Source organism: Humulus lupulus, chromosome 1, assembly GCF_963169125.1.
Source record: "Humulus lupulus chromosome 1, drHumLupu1.1, whole genome shotgun sequence".
Taxonomy (NCBI): Eukaryota; Viridiplantae; Streptophyta; class Magnoliopsida; order Rosales; family Cannabaceae; genus Humulus; species Humulus lupulus.
In genome coordinates, this window is record NC_084793.1 from 27,747,392 (window position 1) to 27,765,073 (window position 17,682).

The following is a 17,682-nucleotide window of genomic DNA, read 5'->3' on the forward strand; positions in this document are numbered from 1 at the left end:
TACAACTGCACAACAGAATTATCCTATATATATCTTTCTTTCTATTCTTCTTCTTCCCCCAATCTCCCCTTCCTTTTTCTCAGATCTGGGTTTATATTTTCTTTTTCTACAATTGATGGGGTCGACTATGGATTGGTGACAACGAATCTCTGCAAAGGTCGACAGCAGACTTGGCCTAGATGGCTTGGTTGTTGTGTGTTGCGTGGAGATCTGGGCGATGGTGGTGGAAGGTAGCTGCATCAAGGTCGGGGTTGGAGATTCTGATTGGGCGATGATCGACATTCTGCCGAGCATGATGGTGGACGAGAAGGATGAATTTGTTTCCTTTTTTTCAAATCTAGATAAATAACAAATGGGTTTGTTTCTGGGCATGGATTTATGATTCATATGACAACTAGGGGATGTATTAGCTATGGGGGATTTGTAATAAACTAGAGAAATTGCAGTTAAAGAGCTATGAAAACATGGGAGATGGGTGGTCAAAATTTATTTTTCTTTCTATGCAGCCACAACATTTCATTAACGTTGATATTTCTTTTAGTTGGACTTTTTAGTTTTCCTTTTTTTGTTTATTAACGTGAGTTACTTGCGTGCCACCTGAGTTCATGGAGTTCTTAATCATAAGAATAATGAAGACATGATTTTATATTTTGTTTTAATGTTTTATGACTTTCAAAACCTGAATATGTTTTTAATTTTTGAATGGATTAAAGATCAAATTTTGTATTTTTTAGTTTATTTTATTAATTAAACACATTTGAATTTATTTTAAATTTGATAATATTATTTAAATAATTTTTTATTTTTAATTACACACGTGACAGTAACATGACAGTGACACAAGTGACCAAAGTGTCACGTCAGCATTCTGTTAGCCATATAATATGATTAAACTTAACAGAAGTCCCACTTTATAACACCGTGAATAATTAATTTTTAACTGCCTAAAAAAAGGATTCAATAATGTATTGATCATAGTTCGAGAAACAAAAATCTTAAATAGCCTTGATAAAAATATAAATATCACAATTTTTTAAATTAAGCTCTACGTAACATAACAATTATTACTCAAAAAAGAATCGCACCATGACCATTTGAGCTATCCCTCTCATATATTATAAATACCATATTAAAAGAGCACCAAATGATGATCTTTGTAGTACCTTACATTGATAAACTATAATTGGAATAAAGTGCTAGTAAAATTTTCTAGCTTATTGCCAAATGTAATAATGTAATAATAGTACCAATGTGTTAGAATAATAGATACTAGAAGTAAGCACATATTCATCTATAGGGACATTTCTCATGTATAAAGGCTTAGGATAACTTCTCCACAAAATCACAAGCTTCCTTATAATAGAATTATGTGAGAGTTGATTCAATGATAATGTATGGTATAGCCTAATTTATGTTTACCATCATCAATGAGATTGGTGTTTCTTTGCTCTGCCTTGAGAAGCTGATGATTCCTCCCTCTTAGACCCCTCGGGTTTTCGAGCCCACACAGGAGCTTGAGCCGGTCCATAACGATAGTCATAGAAGAGTTCCTCACTAGCTTCAATATGGTCTTTGGCAAAAATGCCAACTCGATGATCTCCGGCTACCAACATTACCTACATAGGCCAAACAAGGTATTTGCTCACCAAAACTTAAACTAGAAAAGAAAGAACATAGATCAATAAGCTGAGATAGATACCTTAGCATAGCAGTTGGGATTTGATGAATGGTTTGCAAATTTTAGCTTATCACCTTTTCGATAAGCATCTAGGACGTACTGTGAACAAACAAGGTGGATAATTTTACATCTCAAATGTTACAATAACAGAATGAAAAGAGAAATGAATGCAATCCAGGTCCATCTTACTACAAAAATATAGTGGAGAAATTATCTTGAAAAAGTTGTTATAACATGTTAATCTTGTATATAATCAGAAAATGCCCCCACAAATTTTGCTAGATAAGCAAAGAATTTAAGCTCCGAAAAGGTGCCAAGAACACCAGCATACTTGCCTGGTCATTTAGGTCAAAAAGGAAGGATGAGTTTGCACGGTCGTATATCTTCCCACGCTTATCAGCTTCTCGATGGGAAATAAGTTCACCGGTATATTCTCCAAGGTAATCATTTTTGTTCACAGAGTTCTGAAATTATGTAGTTAAATTTTGCTAGAACAATTCTTTATGGGTTACTATGCAACAAAGTATTATTCACATCTCCTAACCTTTATAAAGGCTCCCCATCCAGCAACATCAGACTTTGCCAGAAGAATCTGAAAGAAAAAGGGGGGGAGAACAGTTCTTTATAGTAATTTTCTAATATTTAAGAGACAATATTACTAAACTAAGGTTCATATTCCCACCCTTTGTTGCTGCCTCAGAAGGAGCCTCATGTTTCCGCATTGGCCATCTCCTTGTCTGGGTGGCTCCTCTAGTGTACCATCTCCACAACTGCAATCAGAGAGAGCTACTTATAAGCCACCACTAAAAGAGAAACAATTTCAAAAATAAGAGGCGAAATGAGAGACGATAAAGGAGATGGCGTGTAACTCTAAAGTTGAAGCTCAGAAAGCACAATGGAGCACATGATAGAAAGTTGATATTTAACAAGACAAGAAGTACAAGGAGCAGTAAAGTAAAAACATTTGCATAGATGAATCCTATTACCTAACCCAACAATTTCGACAAACATCTGGATCACATTCACGTCCAGCAGCAAAGCATGGGCATTGGCGACTTCTGCATTGACTCTTTGCGCAATGGCATCCTCTGAACCGATTTTTGCAGCTCTTTGAACACCTGAAGATACACAAGCTAATTATATCAGTCGAAATTCTATCTCATTCAACTAAAATTGAAAAGGAAACCTCTGATATTATTTAGTTAATATATTTAAATATCAAGCTTAATAGCTCAGCCTTGGAAATCTGATTTCCTTTGTTTTGCTTATTGAAGGGCTGAGCCACAGTGTAAATGACCCTTCATAGTTTTACATTGAGGGCTTTCTCTCAACTTTGAGAAAAGTAGGATTCAAATCATATTACCTGGTATGGACCCTAAGGGATCATAGCTAGTTGGCTTCTAAACCACTCATTGCACAATTAAATGGAAATTCCTTTGATCTTGACAAACATGAAAAATTCCAGGATAGCATCTAAACTTCCTTTTTACTTCTAAGCTACCTACATACAAGATAATACAACATACCCACAGTATTTTTCACAGCAAGTTCCATTTACTAGACAGGGGCACTGCTTCCCACACATAGATTCGCAACCACACGGTGTATATTGCTTACAAGACTGGTTCTTTCCATCAGCAATCCTTTTCCAAATTGATGGGTGACCAGGAGACTTCATAGAGTATTTAAGCTTCCGTGCTTTGCCTCTTCTACGGATCAACCGGGACTTCGCTGGCATCTCTTGGTCCTTAAAAAAGGGAAAGGAAAAATAATAGTAATTATAAATTTGAATTCTCAGTGTTGAAGAACCAATTGGCAATCTACTAGGCATATTGAGTAAGAGACTGATAGTAAATTAACAAATCATCACTTATGAAAAACTCAAAAAAGTGAATGAAAGCTATCATATCATCTTAATTATCTCTTACCCTCTCCACCATCAAAGAAAAATACTCAACCACTTAGTGTCTTTGTGTCGGTCAGGAAAAAAGAAGAAGACATCTCATTTATCTTTAATCCTAAAAAAGAAGCATTAAGCAAGCAAGCAAGAATAATAGATTAAAAGGATAATGATACTAACTGTATAATCCGTCTCAGTGTTCCCATTTTCATCCGTAAATGAACTTGGTCCAGCAATAGATTTGTGCGTCATTGATACTCCACCCTCGCACATGTAACTAGAGACTTCTAAGCAGGTCTTGAAGCCAGAAAGTAAGTTCCTGGCTATGAGGCAACTGAAAAGCAAGACATATAAATTATGTGTGGTCTAAATAGCATTCTTTTGCAGATGTCAAGTAATGATTGTATAATAGTGAAACTGTCATGCAGAACGTGTAGAACCTAAAAAAACAGACCTATTCCTTCCAAATATCTCCAATCCTTTCATATATAAATCTTTCTCCATTTGTTTCCACTCAGTGCTACTAGAAATTCCTAAAATTTTTCCTTCTTTGGAGTCAAATGGTCGTTTCAATTCAAGTGCTTCCACTACACCTGGTTCATCAATGGAAAGATTTCCAGAGTTCTTCTCAATCATCTGATGTTCACTTTTACTATGTAAAACAACATCAAGATGTCTAGTTTTGGTGCTAAGCTCACAACCCTGAACTGGAATATCTTCTGTTGTTCCACTTTTGGCGTTGAAAACATTTAGTCTTTTCTGTTTTTTATTTGAAGCCTCGAGATCATCAGAAACCCTGACTAGTTCTAGTCCTGCGTCAGTTTCCTTCACGGTCTTGCGCTTTCCCATGCTCTCGTGGCATATTGCGATTGTAGTAGGTATATCCACATTCAGAGCTTCAGCAGATTCTGAAATGCAAATAGCATTTGAATTAGTAGGGACAATTTCTTGAGAAACGGATCTATCATCACTTGCGATGTTTGTAATAATGTTGGCAGTGGCACTAGGTTCTCCAGCAATAGAAGACGGTAATCTTAGGACATTATTAGATTTTGGACCCCCCGGCAAGCTTTTAACAATATTAAACTGCAAAAGTAATGACATAATTAGAGTTTAAATTCTATGGGAATATGGCATGAGAAGAACCTAAACATGGATTGTATCACTCAAAGACAATAGATACAATGATCAAATCAGCATGTGCCGAATATCAAGTATTAAACGAAAGAAGTCTCACCTTAAGATAACACTGATCACTGCAAGGCTTCCTATCATCTTCATGTTCAGACCAATACATTTGCTTTTCACTCTGTCAAAGCAAACTTCGGATCAAATACACCAACAAATGAAAAACTACAGGTAATCTACACACCAAAAACAAATCTTACAGGTAAAACAACTGTGTGAGAACAGCCATGAAGACGGCAGTCAAATACCATGCAACGCCGACAGAAAAGGTTATCAAAAGAATCTAAAGCATCTGTAAGACTCTTGTCCAGCAACATGCCCTTACCAGGTTCAAATACCTTGCCATTATTAGGGTCGAGTTCTTCGCTCTTTCCTATGATTGTGTTATACCTTTCCTACATACATCAAGTTCGAGTACACCCATCACCAGATCAGAAAACAGCAAGTAAGACTAACTACATTCAGTTTTGTTTTTTGGTCTGAGAATTACTACTGCATATAATGTACAGAACTTAACTTTCCTCCAAAAGACAGTAATGGATAAATAATTTAAGCCAGACTACCTGAACTTCCACAGTACTAACTCCAATAAAATTGCTCACACTTTTCACCACTTCCTCACCTAGCCCATGCTCGCCAAAGACCGTGCTGTCAATTCGAAAGTAAAAACCAAAGATAAATAACTAAATATATAAGTGGAGTTTTGCTGTTTTGGTAAGATCAATTCATAAAGATGAAAATATATAGATATCACAGTACTTTTACCAGACATCTTAGTTGGGTATGGAAATCCGCACACACTTTTAGGAACGCTTATGTTTGAAAAGTAAGATTGGATAATTTTTTCAGGAGATTTTGTTATGAAATTAGAGAAAATATTGAAAAATTAATCCAACAACCTAACTAATCCACCTAGAGTTGAATAACTTAATTTTATTGAAAAACTTAAAGATACTTTATCCTATCCAATCAGAAAAAAAAAAAAAATACAACTTTGTAATTTATTTTTTCATAGGCAAATAATCAACTCATTCGTTTTTTTTGTTTGTTGTAATTTTCTTATATTTCTTGATCCAATTATATACAATACACTCCTACATTCAAAATACGACCTTAAGACAGTAGGTCAGTATAATTTAAGCCCAAAATTGCACATTATTCCATCTCAGTCTAACATATCATGTTAAACTTACCAGAGGATTTGGTCTTCTCCTTTAGAAAATTCACGTTTCCCTTCCTCGTGTTCTAGAATTTCTTCCTCACTATCACTGCATATCAAAGCCTCACTGCCATGTTCTTCATCATAGTAAATTCTTCTCCTTCCAACCACTGACTGATCATCAGCCATTCTCTGATTTCTGTACTGTGTATGGCAAATCTCAGATAACAATACAAAATCTATGATAATGAATATACAAAAACAAAACACCATCATACCTTTGCAAGAATATCCAAGTGGTATAAGGTGGTAGACTCTCAACATAAGGAAGCTTAATACTCGATTGGGGTACAAAATCATGATAGCTAACATGGTCTTTATCACCAAAACCTTGAGCACATCCACTAAACTTGCAAAGAGGTTTCTCAATTCTCAAACACAGCATTTTCCCACCATTTTCCTCCTCTAAATTTGAATTACCCTTGGTGGATTTTGCTAATGACAATGTCTCCAATAAATTAGTTTGTAGACTCTTCCCATTATTCTCAACCTTTCCCTGATGAACAAACTCATCGAAAGTGAACACGTTTCAATCAAACAAAAAACACAAACAAAAAAAAACATTAAATAGCGAAATCATATAACATACTCTTATCTCAACAAGTCTCTCTGCCAGAATTTGCTTCTTTAGCTGATTCATCTTAAGTGCCGTGGCCCCAAGACCATCACTTGGCTACTACCCATGTAATAAAATACCAAAACAAAGCTATAATCAGTCAGACAATATGGTAATCGAATATGATCAGTACAGAAATCGAAATTCGATTGATTGATTGGTTGATTGGTCTTCAAATATATAATCGAAAAATAAAATTGAAGAATCAACAAACTGATTGTGATGAAAAATCATGATCACAAACCAGAGATATAGTGAAATTGAAGAAAAAAGAGAAAAGGGTTAGAGAAAGACTGACTCTGAGCCTTGGAGTGGACTGGCTTGGTTTGGACACCATGGCTGGCTGGCTGCGACGCTTATCGAGTGAGAAAAAGACAAAAACCTGAAATAAAAATGAAACGTACGTCGTTCTTGATTGCCACGTGTCACGATTCACTGACGTGGCGCACATGCTGACTGACTATAGAAAAATCTGGTGTTACGAGCCACACCTGAATTTTATATTTATATGTCTGCAACAGTAAAAAGTTTTCCTACAGGAAAAAAAATAAAAATAAATACCATTTGTATTTTATAGAAGTTAAAGAGGGATTCTTTATTTTATTGAATAACAAATTTAATTCCGTATTTTATAAAATAGAATAAAATAATATTTGGATTCCATTTTGTTCAAATATTTTCTTAATATGACTAAATTATCTTTAAGTTTTTTAATTATTAAATTAATTAAATAATTAAAAATATATTTTATAATAGAAAATAAAATAAATTAATTTTAAAATAAAAAATATATTACTTTATTAATAAAATGTAGGGTAAACTTAATGTTAGAATATTTAAAACCTAAATTTCATCTTAAACTTATAGCATTAACCAAATTAATCAAAATCTAATATAAAAAACAAAAAATAAAAATCCAACAAAAATATTATAACATAACCGGTTCTTCATCCTTGAAACTCGAAAATTCATCAAAATCAAAACCAAAAATACAATTTTGAGTTCATCCTTCAAATCCATAATCAACATTAATACAACCACTTCAATAAAACCATTCAAATCCTAGTTAACAAACAAAAGTTTATAAACAAAATCCAAGAACACAATAACTTATAATATGACCATCAAAACATCAATAAGCATGATTACACATTCAATCTCAGCATATTAAAGAAAGAAAGAAAAACTCAGGTATATGAACATTAAAACCTAGATTATGAAGCACACTGTCTCAAACCCCTTTGCGTGAAGCCCTCTACCTATGAAGCACAGACCCCCTTGTGAAGCCTCCGCCTACGAAGCTCGAATCTGTCAAGCCCCCTCCGCCTATGAGGCTCAGATACTGTAACGCCCCAAACTCCAGGGACCGTTATGGTGTGCCTTATAATCAGTGCTAAACTCGCTAATTGAGTAATTTGGCAAAAATCGTGTAACTAAGTATGATTAGCGATTTATGGATTAAATTTTTTGGATAAGATGTAACGTCTCATTAGAACGTTTACTATATACATTGGGATCCCAAAAATATAATTTAAAAGTCTATTACAATAAAATATTTACAACAGGCCGATCTAAGCGGGGTTTAACCCTAGTTCTTCTTCCAACTCTCGGCTGTGGCGGTCGAGCAGTCGCATATGTACACATCGTCACCTAAGCTCTCCAACTCAAGGATGGTCCAGCTTTCTTTTGCCTTTAATTGCACCACATAGCACCCGTGAGCCAAAGCCCAGCAAGAAAACTTAATATGCTCATGATCAGTAATAACATGTCATCAAATCATAAGGCACACGCCTATCAAATATAGCCCTAATCAAGCAGGCAAATGAGTTCACGTAATGTTGAGTATAACACATCAACCAATGATCATAATAATCATCTAGGGCTTTTAGCCCCAAATAGGAGAGTGACAGTTGTAATAGTCACTGAGGCGGGTTCCGTTCCCAATAGCCATGCGACGATAGGGTCACCGGGCTTTATAGATAAGTGATCATTTCACTAGCTTAAACAGGATAGGTGCATGATGAATAGTCACCAACATAACCTTCCTCATGACCATAGAGTCACAACCATGGAACACTGTTCCCTAGCCATGTGACAATCAGTCACCTAGGCCTTAGGCCCTGGCTTTGAGTAACTAGCTTAGACTAGACAAGCGCTTATAAGTTTCATCGACCTTAGGGTCGGTCCAGCATTAATGCCTTAGAGTCATTCAATGCTGATATCTTTTAGATCTAATATTTTAATTGGCCCTGCGTTCATGACGCTATGCCGTTCTCGGCTCTTAGGTCTGTGATACTCGACCAGTGCCGACCCTGACTAGTCAGTGCCATACACAAGTAAGCAATGCTACCAAACATATATCATATGTCAAATATCCGAATACAGGGCATTCAACATGCTTACTCAATAATTACTAGCACAATTAGGAACATGCATAAACACAGAGGCTCAAGCTCTGAACAATCTCATACTCAATATACATAGCATGCCCTAATCACATGCTTCTCGTGCATACATTTAAACATCCAACATGCATAAAGAATAGCCATACATGTCACATATACACAGGGTGCAGTTTTCTTACCTCTAGTTCGAGCGAGAATTAGAACAAGAACGACCCTTGAGAACGATCGATCCTTTAATCCTTTAGCGGTCACCTAGTCATAACCAAATACAATCTCCGATTAATGAAAATCAACAAAGATAGGGTCTTGACCTAAACCCCACTCTCGGGACCCCGAAATGTACCCACATAGTGAGTAGGTTCGATCCCGAGCCATAAGGATTGAAACCCCAAGCCAAAAACCCTTAAAAACACTCAAAACGGGGTTCTGAAGAAAGAGGGTAGCGCTAGCGCCCCAACACTCTTCACAGAGCCAAACCGCCCCATCACCCTCTGCAAGTAGCGTTGTAGCGCCCCATATTGGGCATTGTAGCGCTACCTTCATCCAACAACTGCCCATAAATCTCTTCCTTCGATTCCACCATTTCTAACCCAAAACAAAAGCTTCCAAACATCAAATTAAGTCCCAAATGAACCCAAATACCACCTTCACATGTCATAGGCACCACAACTCCAAGAACCCTAGCCAAAACTCCAATCAATTCCCCAACTTTCCAACTCAAAAACCAGCCGAAACTTAACTTGGAAAACAAAGCAAAAACAAGAGTTCTAATGGCTAAAAACTCAACTCAATCTCAGCAACACACCCTTTTCAAAAGTGGAGCACAACACTAGCTTATCCCAGCTTGGTTCCTTGGTTTGGTTCCTCAAAAAGAGCTTGAAAATTCAAGGAGAAATGAAGGAGAAAAACCATCGGGAGAGAAGGAGGAAAGAGACTCTGTTTTTGACAAGGTTCTACAACCTTAATGGTTGATATAAATCTCTAAGGCTGAAAAGACCTAAATGCCCTCAAGTCTAAAATAAAGCCTTAATAGCCACCAAGGGCAAAATCGTCATTTCGCACCTATTTTGTTAATCATAATTAACACCCTCCAATTCCCGCTATTCTTAAAATTATTCAACACCAATAATCCATATCCCATTACCTTTTAATTCCCGGTAATGTTCTAATCATTAAAATCGCACTGAGACTCATCCCGAGCCCCGAACTTAATCCCGTTATGACCAGACCGAACACTTGCACTTAATGATCGTCTCATGCCGAAAGGCTCGAACAAATCCACATATAATGTGGTACCATTCATAGCTCACCCACATGCATGAAAGTACACAATTATGCCCTCAACGGGCCAAATTACCAAAATACCCTTATAATTATAAATACACCCATATGCATGCATTTATCATCATATAATAATATAATTCACATAACACATGCAAATGATCACCTAATAACATAATAAACCAATTATGGCCCTCCCGGCCTCCTAATCAAGGTCCTCAACCTTATTAGGAAATTTGGGGCATTACAGATACATTGAGCCCATCCCTTGTGAAGCCTTCTCATCGCAAAGCCACATCTCATCGCCGTTTTATAACATTCGCACCTGAGTTTCAACCTTTAAGCTACCCACCTGATCTGAGTTTTTGCCCTCACCCACATGAGTTCCTTCGCCGACTGAAACTCCCCACCCACCCAAAAACTAGATTTGAATGAGAAAACCCAGATTTGCAAGTATTGATTCCATCTTCATTCAAAACCCAGACTCGAGTAGGAGGAAGTCGTACCACCGTTGAAAGCCTGCCACGACCCAACCTTAGCTTTGCTTGAAGACCAAATCCGAGAAGAATGAATGAGAAAACCCCACCTCCATTCGAAGCTATGGTCAGGAAGAAGATGAACACTAGAACGTTGGGAAAGAGAAAGAGAGGAGGGAGATATGAACACGGAAGGGAGAGAAAGAGAAAGAGAGAGAGAGAGAGAGATGAGAGTTAATCATTGCTTTTTTTAAATTTAACTTTCAAGTTTTTTAATTTATTTTTCTTAAATTCTTTTTATTTATTATGTAAATAGAAAATACATTAAATATTTAGAAAATCCAATTAAAATTAAAATATGAAGGTATTTTGGTCATATTTAAAAAAGTTTGACTAAAATCTGGTCTAATGTACTTTTTTGTTCTATTTTGCAAAACGTATGGTCCAAATTGTCATTTAACAAAACACATAGTCCAATCAGTAGCTTTTACAAAACACAGAAATCAAAATAGTATTTACAAAAAAAAAATGATGAATACCCTAAATTTGTCATAAATTGCCAAATTATAAAATAAAAAATATTACAACAATCTTGGCTCAATTTTGTAGCTAATATTTGTATTTCTATACAATTTATTTGTGAATATTTAACAAAATAGATATTTTTTTTATTATTACTTTATAAAATGTATTTTACACATTTAATACTTATTTGATATTTTACAATACTTGAATATAAGGTGTGTCTCCCCTGAAAAAAAAAAAATTAAGGTGAGTCGGCATAACTACTTTAGTGTCAATTTTTTTTTAATCCATTACTCTTTATATTTATGGTCTGATTAGTGTTTATAAGAAAATAAATAATTTCCATACAAAAATAAAATAAATAATGTCAATCTATATATTGCTTATGTTAAAAGTTTTTTTTTTATAAAAAAAATACATATCCATTCCCCAAAAAAAATTGTACACGTGTATTAACAAATACAATGTCACCTTTAGTCATAACTTTACCTTCGAGATTTTTTTTTAATTAATATATATTACAACATTTTCTTTTACCGATTTGAAATTTTACCTACTCAAATTACAAAAACAAATAATCCGAATAAATAATACTTATATTCTCGTCCAAACACACACAAATGTCAAATAAATAGAAGTTAAAACTTATTCACCAAAATCAGTAGAATGCTCCCACATTGTAAGGTTAAAATAATATAGTAAAAATAAATTTTATTTATAGATTATTCTTTTTTACCTCTCATAATAATTATTTAATAAAATTTTAATTTACAATTAAATGTAATGAAAACAATAAATTATGTCTAAAATTTGGAGAATAATATAGTAGTAAATATACAATATTATTATAAAATTTGGAGAATTATAAGGGAGTGAATAATACATGGATATGGTAAATGTTAGTATAGAAGTTAGAGAGAACCTTAGAGTTCTTTGTTTACCTTCTGTTTGTCAATGGCACGCCTCAGTTCAATCCAAAACTTATGGTGTTGTTATGATAGTTTTTTGTTTCTGTACAACATTGTATGGTTGAGGAAGTTGATGGAAGTTTTCTTGCTACCCTTATTGTCATTTCATTATTAATCACGAAAAAATCTCTCAAGATTGAGAGACCATCCAACCTTTAATATAAGATTTTTTTTTTCTTTTTTCTAAATTGCATGATTGAATAGCCTTAATTAATGCCAACATCAATATAAGAAGAAAGAAAAATGTTGAATAACCTGATCAGAAACATCAATAGAGAAAAAAAAATATCACATCAAAAAGTTAAAAAAAAAATCCACTAACCATTCCCAGAAGCTTCCAAAGCCTACTTGTATTTTGTGAGCTTAAAGCTGACCTACATCGAGACTGCGACTATTCTAATTCTCTTTAATGTATCGAAACCCCATTGAGAATCATCGAAATAACCATAAAAATCAATTCTCATAATTTAAAAAATCCATAAATTTCAATTGAGAAATATCAAAGTTCATTGCAAACAATCAAATGAAAAACTCTAAAAAACACTAAATCAAATAATTTCATGGATTATATCTTGATTTTTGGGATCAAATAATGTAAAAAAAAATAGCTTGCCCTAATCTTCCATTTTAATGGCAGAGGTGTGGGTTGGCATTAATGACAGAGGTCAACAGCCGAGGCATCATAGGTCTAGGAATAAGGCAGTGTGGGTCGGCAGAGGAGTGCGTTGTGATTGTTGGTGGGTGTTGAAGCTTATGGGTTCAGGTGAGAAAGTGAAAGGGAATCAGAGTAAAGAGATAGGGAGGGAACCAAATTATGTCAGGGGTAATTTGAGGTATTTTTTAAACATTATCATATTATGCCAATATGAATAGTAAATGACAGCTAGGTTTGGTAGGAAGGAGGGATTGGAAAGGAAAGTGGTACTCCTTTATGTTGTGTGGTAACTTAGGAAGGAATGAAGATAATTTTCTATTTTTTTTGTTTGGTATTAAAAGAAAAATTAGAAAGAGAGAGTAATTTGTTTATAAAATTACTATTTTACCTTTAATATATTATTAATTATATTTTTTTAATTTTACTTTCTAATTTTTTTTCTTAATTATAAAATAAAACCTATATTAAGAATATATATATACTGTTGGTATTAAAATAGAAAATCGGAGTAGAAGGGGAAGAGGTGGTGGTTTAAAAAAATAATTACTACCAAGTTAGGATCAATACATATATTTATACATTAAATCAATGCACATAAAAATAGTAGAAGAATACCTCTCGATGCCTATTAAGAATCATTAAATCTTTTTCTATTATCAAACGACCTTTCTATTGAGGTGAAGACTCACACCAAAGTCTTCCAAGCTGATCCTCTAACACACAAGGACGTCTGTGGGCACGTGAGATTCAAATGTTTGATTATTTAGGCTCTCTAGATGTTCTCAACACATGAGATCAATAAAGTTTGGAGAAGAGAAGCTTAGAGAGTTTGGAAATTTTTCAGGCTTAGAAAATTTCTATCGACAGATTGCTTATGGCTTAAGACTTATTGCTTCTTTTTTTAAACCTAGAGATAATAAAACAATTTTATATCTTTAATTCAAAACCGATCAGTTAAATATATTTATTTTGATCAAATTGAAAATAATAATTAATTAAATAAACAAATAACATTTGAATTTAAACAATTCAAATTCAAATCATAGACATATGGCAGTGTTTGTGCGGCGCCACTGACTGTGCATGCACAGTGAGTGACGTGTGACACACTCCAATGCACCTACTAAACTCTCTATAATATTAATCCAAAAATTTATTAATATTAATTTCAACTAATATAAAAAAATTTAAATTAAAACTAATTAGTTAAATAATTAATTAATTCACAATTAATTAACTACACATAATCATCACTATGCCTTGGAAAATGAATTCATTTGCAATTTAGTCATCTTTTCTATTAATCTTGCCTATGACATTTTTACCCTTGACAGTGTAATACAGAAGCGACTCATGGACCATGAACCTATAATACTAAGCTTCAATAAACAAGACTATTAATTAAAATCTTTAATTAGATAATCTTATTTATTAATTCTATTATTACTCCACTATAAATATGGAATTGCATTATTAGTAATTATAGAATTATATATACAGAGTAATCTCTTGCAGTCCATGAATATAATCAATATATGTAGTTCTGTCATCCATTTATTTGTTTGTTAATTAGAGTTGGTCAATGTTAACCGTACGTTTTACCCTTCTAATTACCTCTTGATCCTTAAGTACCATTAATTCACTTGTGAATAATTAATCTATAATCATATTATAGATTTGAGCTCAATAACTATTCAGTCTCATAACTAACTCTCAAGGGAACCAACATTCAATCTGTTAGGAAAGCATGGATTCCATTATTGTAAAAATCATGTTTCCAGCCATTCAAGCTATTGAATCTCCAAAACAAAAGTCACTAGCCTCATTATATCAAGAGACCTCAACGAATGAATCAAATAAAAATCCAATAGACATGAACTGGAGTTCATGACTACTCATAATTTAGACTGATCTACAAATGATCATCTTTTAAGATATGAATTTAATATATTTATGGCAAACGTTAAGTTTATAAAGAAATTAATTCACATCGGTCCTATCATATATAATCATAATTATATAAAGTAAATTTACTAAGATGTCTATCCACATCAGTAATCCGAATATATATTACTTACATCCATCTATATGCTTAGTAAACCATACTAGCAGCCATTGATTAAATATTTCATATTTTAATATGTTGTTGACTATTTTATTCATTATATATGATCTTAATTCTCTTGTACGTAAACAAGATCATATTCTCATAAATGAATATAGAATTTTATAATATTTATGTATAAATTATTCAAACAATAATTATGATAATAAAATATAAGTTATACTTTTATTTAAATCAATAAAAATTTCTTTTCACATACTTTTAGGTCACCAACCCTAACATATACAACATTTGAAAATATCTTATTAATTTGATTTATTTATTAAATATAAATTTGATTCCATCTAGGAAAAAGATAATAATAATAATGGTAATGTTAATTGTTTTTATTATATTTTTATGATTGCTATATAAATTATAAATAAATAAATAATATTATATAAAAAAGAATGACATAAACATATTAAAAAAGATTAAACCAAAACATATATTGTCTATGATTTTTTCTAAAAAAAAATAATATCATAACATTTTAGATCATAAAGTACCATATTCAAGGTATACAACATTCATGATATTATTTAAATCACAACTCAACGATTGGAGAGAAACCTTGATTATTTTTTATAGAAAAGAAATGTTATTCTAATTTCTTATGTAGTTTTGTAGTCCTACTATTTGTACGCACACGACACTTATATATAATGTATGTATAATGTTTGTTGTTATTTAATATGAATATTGTTGACTGGCGATTTAGTCAACGACACAGAGTCACTAAAAATGATAAGAATTAATAAGCTAATGCAAGAATTAAAATGACACAAAGATTTTATAGTTGTTCGGCCCTAGAGATTGGTAATAACCTACGTCCACTTAGTGATTTTATTGATGTAAACTTTGAAACATGCGATCAGTGAACTAGGGTTCACTAAGTTTCACAAGCTCCAAAAGGGAATACAAAAGTTGTGTATAAAAACATTTGTTCTCTATGAATACAAATTATTGCCTAACCTTCACTGAATCCCTTGAAGCCTATTTATAGGTTTTAAGAAGTACATATGGGCCATGTTCAAGTTTCGTTACAAGCATATTTGAATAATAACATAAATAATGATATTTACATATAAAGATGGTCAAATATCTTAGAAATATTCGACCCATAACTGTATTTGAATTCTAGCTTCGTTCCTACGATCAGATCTGGTCGCATATGTCAGCACATCTTCTTCCTTACTGTTCAGCATATTCCTTGCACCCATCGAGCAGCTTAATTTTTCTCTTGATAATCTGGTCATTGGTCGATCAGGTCTTCAGTAATAATCGGTCATGTGCTATCCACGTGCGCCTCAATCGTGCCACGTCATCACACAAACATTTTGGGTAAACATTTGCCCCCCAAGTTTATTTTAATGCGATCGACATTTAATAAACTTATTCGACCAGCAATCCAGCTGGCCTGTCACATCTGTTAGTATTTACTATTTCGAAAAGGCAAGTAATCATGACCTTTATAGTTTCCTAGAAACGTTTTGACGGTTATTACGATTCCCCATGCATCAATACCCTATTCTCATCATTACCTTCTATCATTGTCCCGAACAATATAAATATAAGCCTCTTCAACTTTTTTCATTTTTTACCCGAATCTTCTCTCTTCAAGAATACTCAGAAAAACCTTCAAGAAACCAAGAGACTCCAATGCGATCTGAGATGTCTTCGAGCAACTCCGAGCAAAATTTTTGTGATTTCTTCTACAATCCATACTCCAAGTAAGTTTTCAAACCCATCCTCTTATCTTTGTAGCAATTTTCAAGTATTTTGGTCCTGATTCACGAGTTTTCATAACTGGGTTTATACTGTTCTTGAGAAATTTTTGGGTAATCGGGTTTAAGCAAAAATACGTAAAACAACTATGCTAGAATAAGGATTTTAGGTAATATATCATACAAAACAATGCTTAGAAGGAATATGGGGTATAGGTACATCGATTTTGGGTCCAAAATCGAAGTGAAAATTTGATTTTGAGTATTTCGGAAAAACTGGGTTTTTCCTGCCTATTTTTGGAGTGGAAAAGTTTTTCCGAAAAAACTTTTCACATTCACTTTTTGATCTGTTTTTCCAACCTGCTCACATGTTTATTGTGTTTTTATCAGGATGTTACTGGTCGAATAAAAACTTATCTTTTATACATGAGCAACGTTATCCTTGCTTTTTCCTTTCTTCTATCTATTGGTCGTAGATTCTCACTTCCCATTTGCTCTTCTCAGATATTCATGCATAATCCCTGGGGAGGTGAGAGACCAATAGATGATGATCTTCTGTAATGATCCAACTATTCTAAGACCTTGAACCATTAGAACTACTAAACATAGCTATTACTTTGAACAACATATACATAAGAAATAATAAATAGCTTTATTAAAACTTCAACATAATATTGTGAAAATTAAAAAGTAAAATAGAATTTTGGTATGGGTACCCATTGTTTAAAACATAAAATATAATTTTAAACCAAATAAAATTGTTTACAAAACTAAATGCGAAAAATACATAGAAACATAATTTAAAAAAAAAACTAAAAACAACATCATCCTCGATCGACTCGCAGCCCATTCGTCCTCAATACACAAGTCCAGCCACCAAGAATCCTCCCGCCTCCATATCTAGTTTCCTGCATCATACTAAAAGAAAAAGGAGTGAGCC

At 33.4% G+C, this 17,682-nt stretch overlaps 1 protein-coding gene across 3 annotated transcripts; it reads right to left on the reverse strand.

Annotated features, from left to right (window-relative positions):
• Positions 1-1,093: 1,093 nt before the first annotated feature.
• Positions 1,094-6,976, reverse strand: LOC133790064 (histone-lysine N-methyltransferase EZA1). 3 transcript variants are annotated; one of them, XM_062227658.1, is made up of 16 exons: positions 6,900-6,976; positions 6,575-6,661; positions 6,204-6,481; positions 5,960-6,124; positions 5,330-5,414; positions 4,967-5,161; positions 4,816-4,887; positions 4,033-4,664; positions 3,759-3,912; positions 3,205-3,425; positions 2,665-2,796; positions 2,361-2,448; positions 2,223-2,270; positions 2,014-2,142; positions 1,700-1,777; positions 1,094-1,616 (listed from the first exon to the last, which is right to left on the reverse strand). In XM_062227658.1, exons 2-16 carry the CDS (start codon positions 6,623-6,625, stop codon positions 1,425-1,427), a joined length of 2,520 nt encoding a protein of 839 aa, XP_062083642.1. In that variant the 5' UTR covers positions 6,626-6,661; positions 6,900-6,976; the 3' UTR covers positions 1,094-1,424. The 3 variants fall into 3 exon arrangements, with proteins under 3 accessions (XP_062083642.1, XP_062083639.1, XP_062083645.1); XM_062227655.1 differs by having other exon boundaries at positions 6,575-6,658; positions 6,900-6,953; XM_062227661.1 differs by lacking the exons at positions 6,575-6,661; positions 6,900-6,976 and having other exon boundaries at positions 5,960-6,129; positions 6,204-6,375.
• Between the last annotated feature and the right edge of the window lie 10,706 nt (positions 6,977-17,682).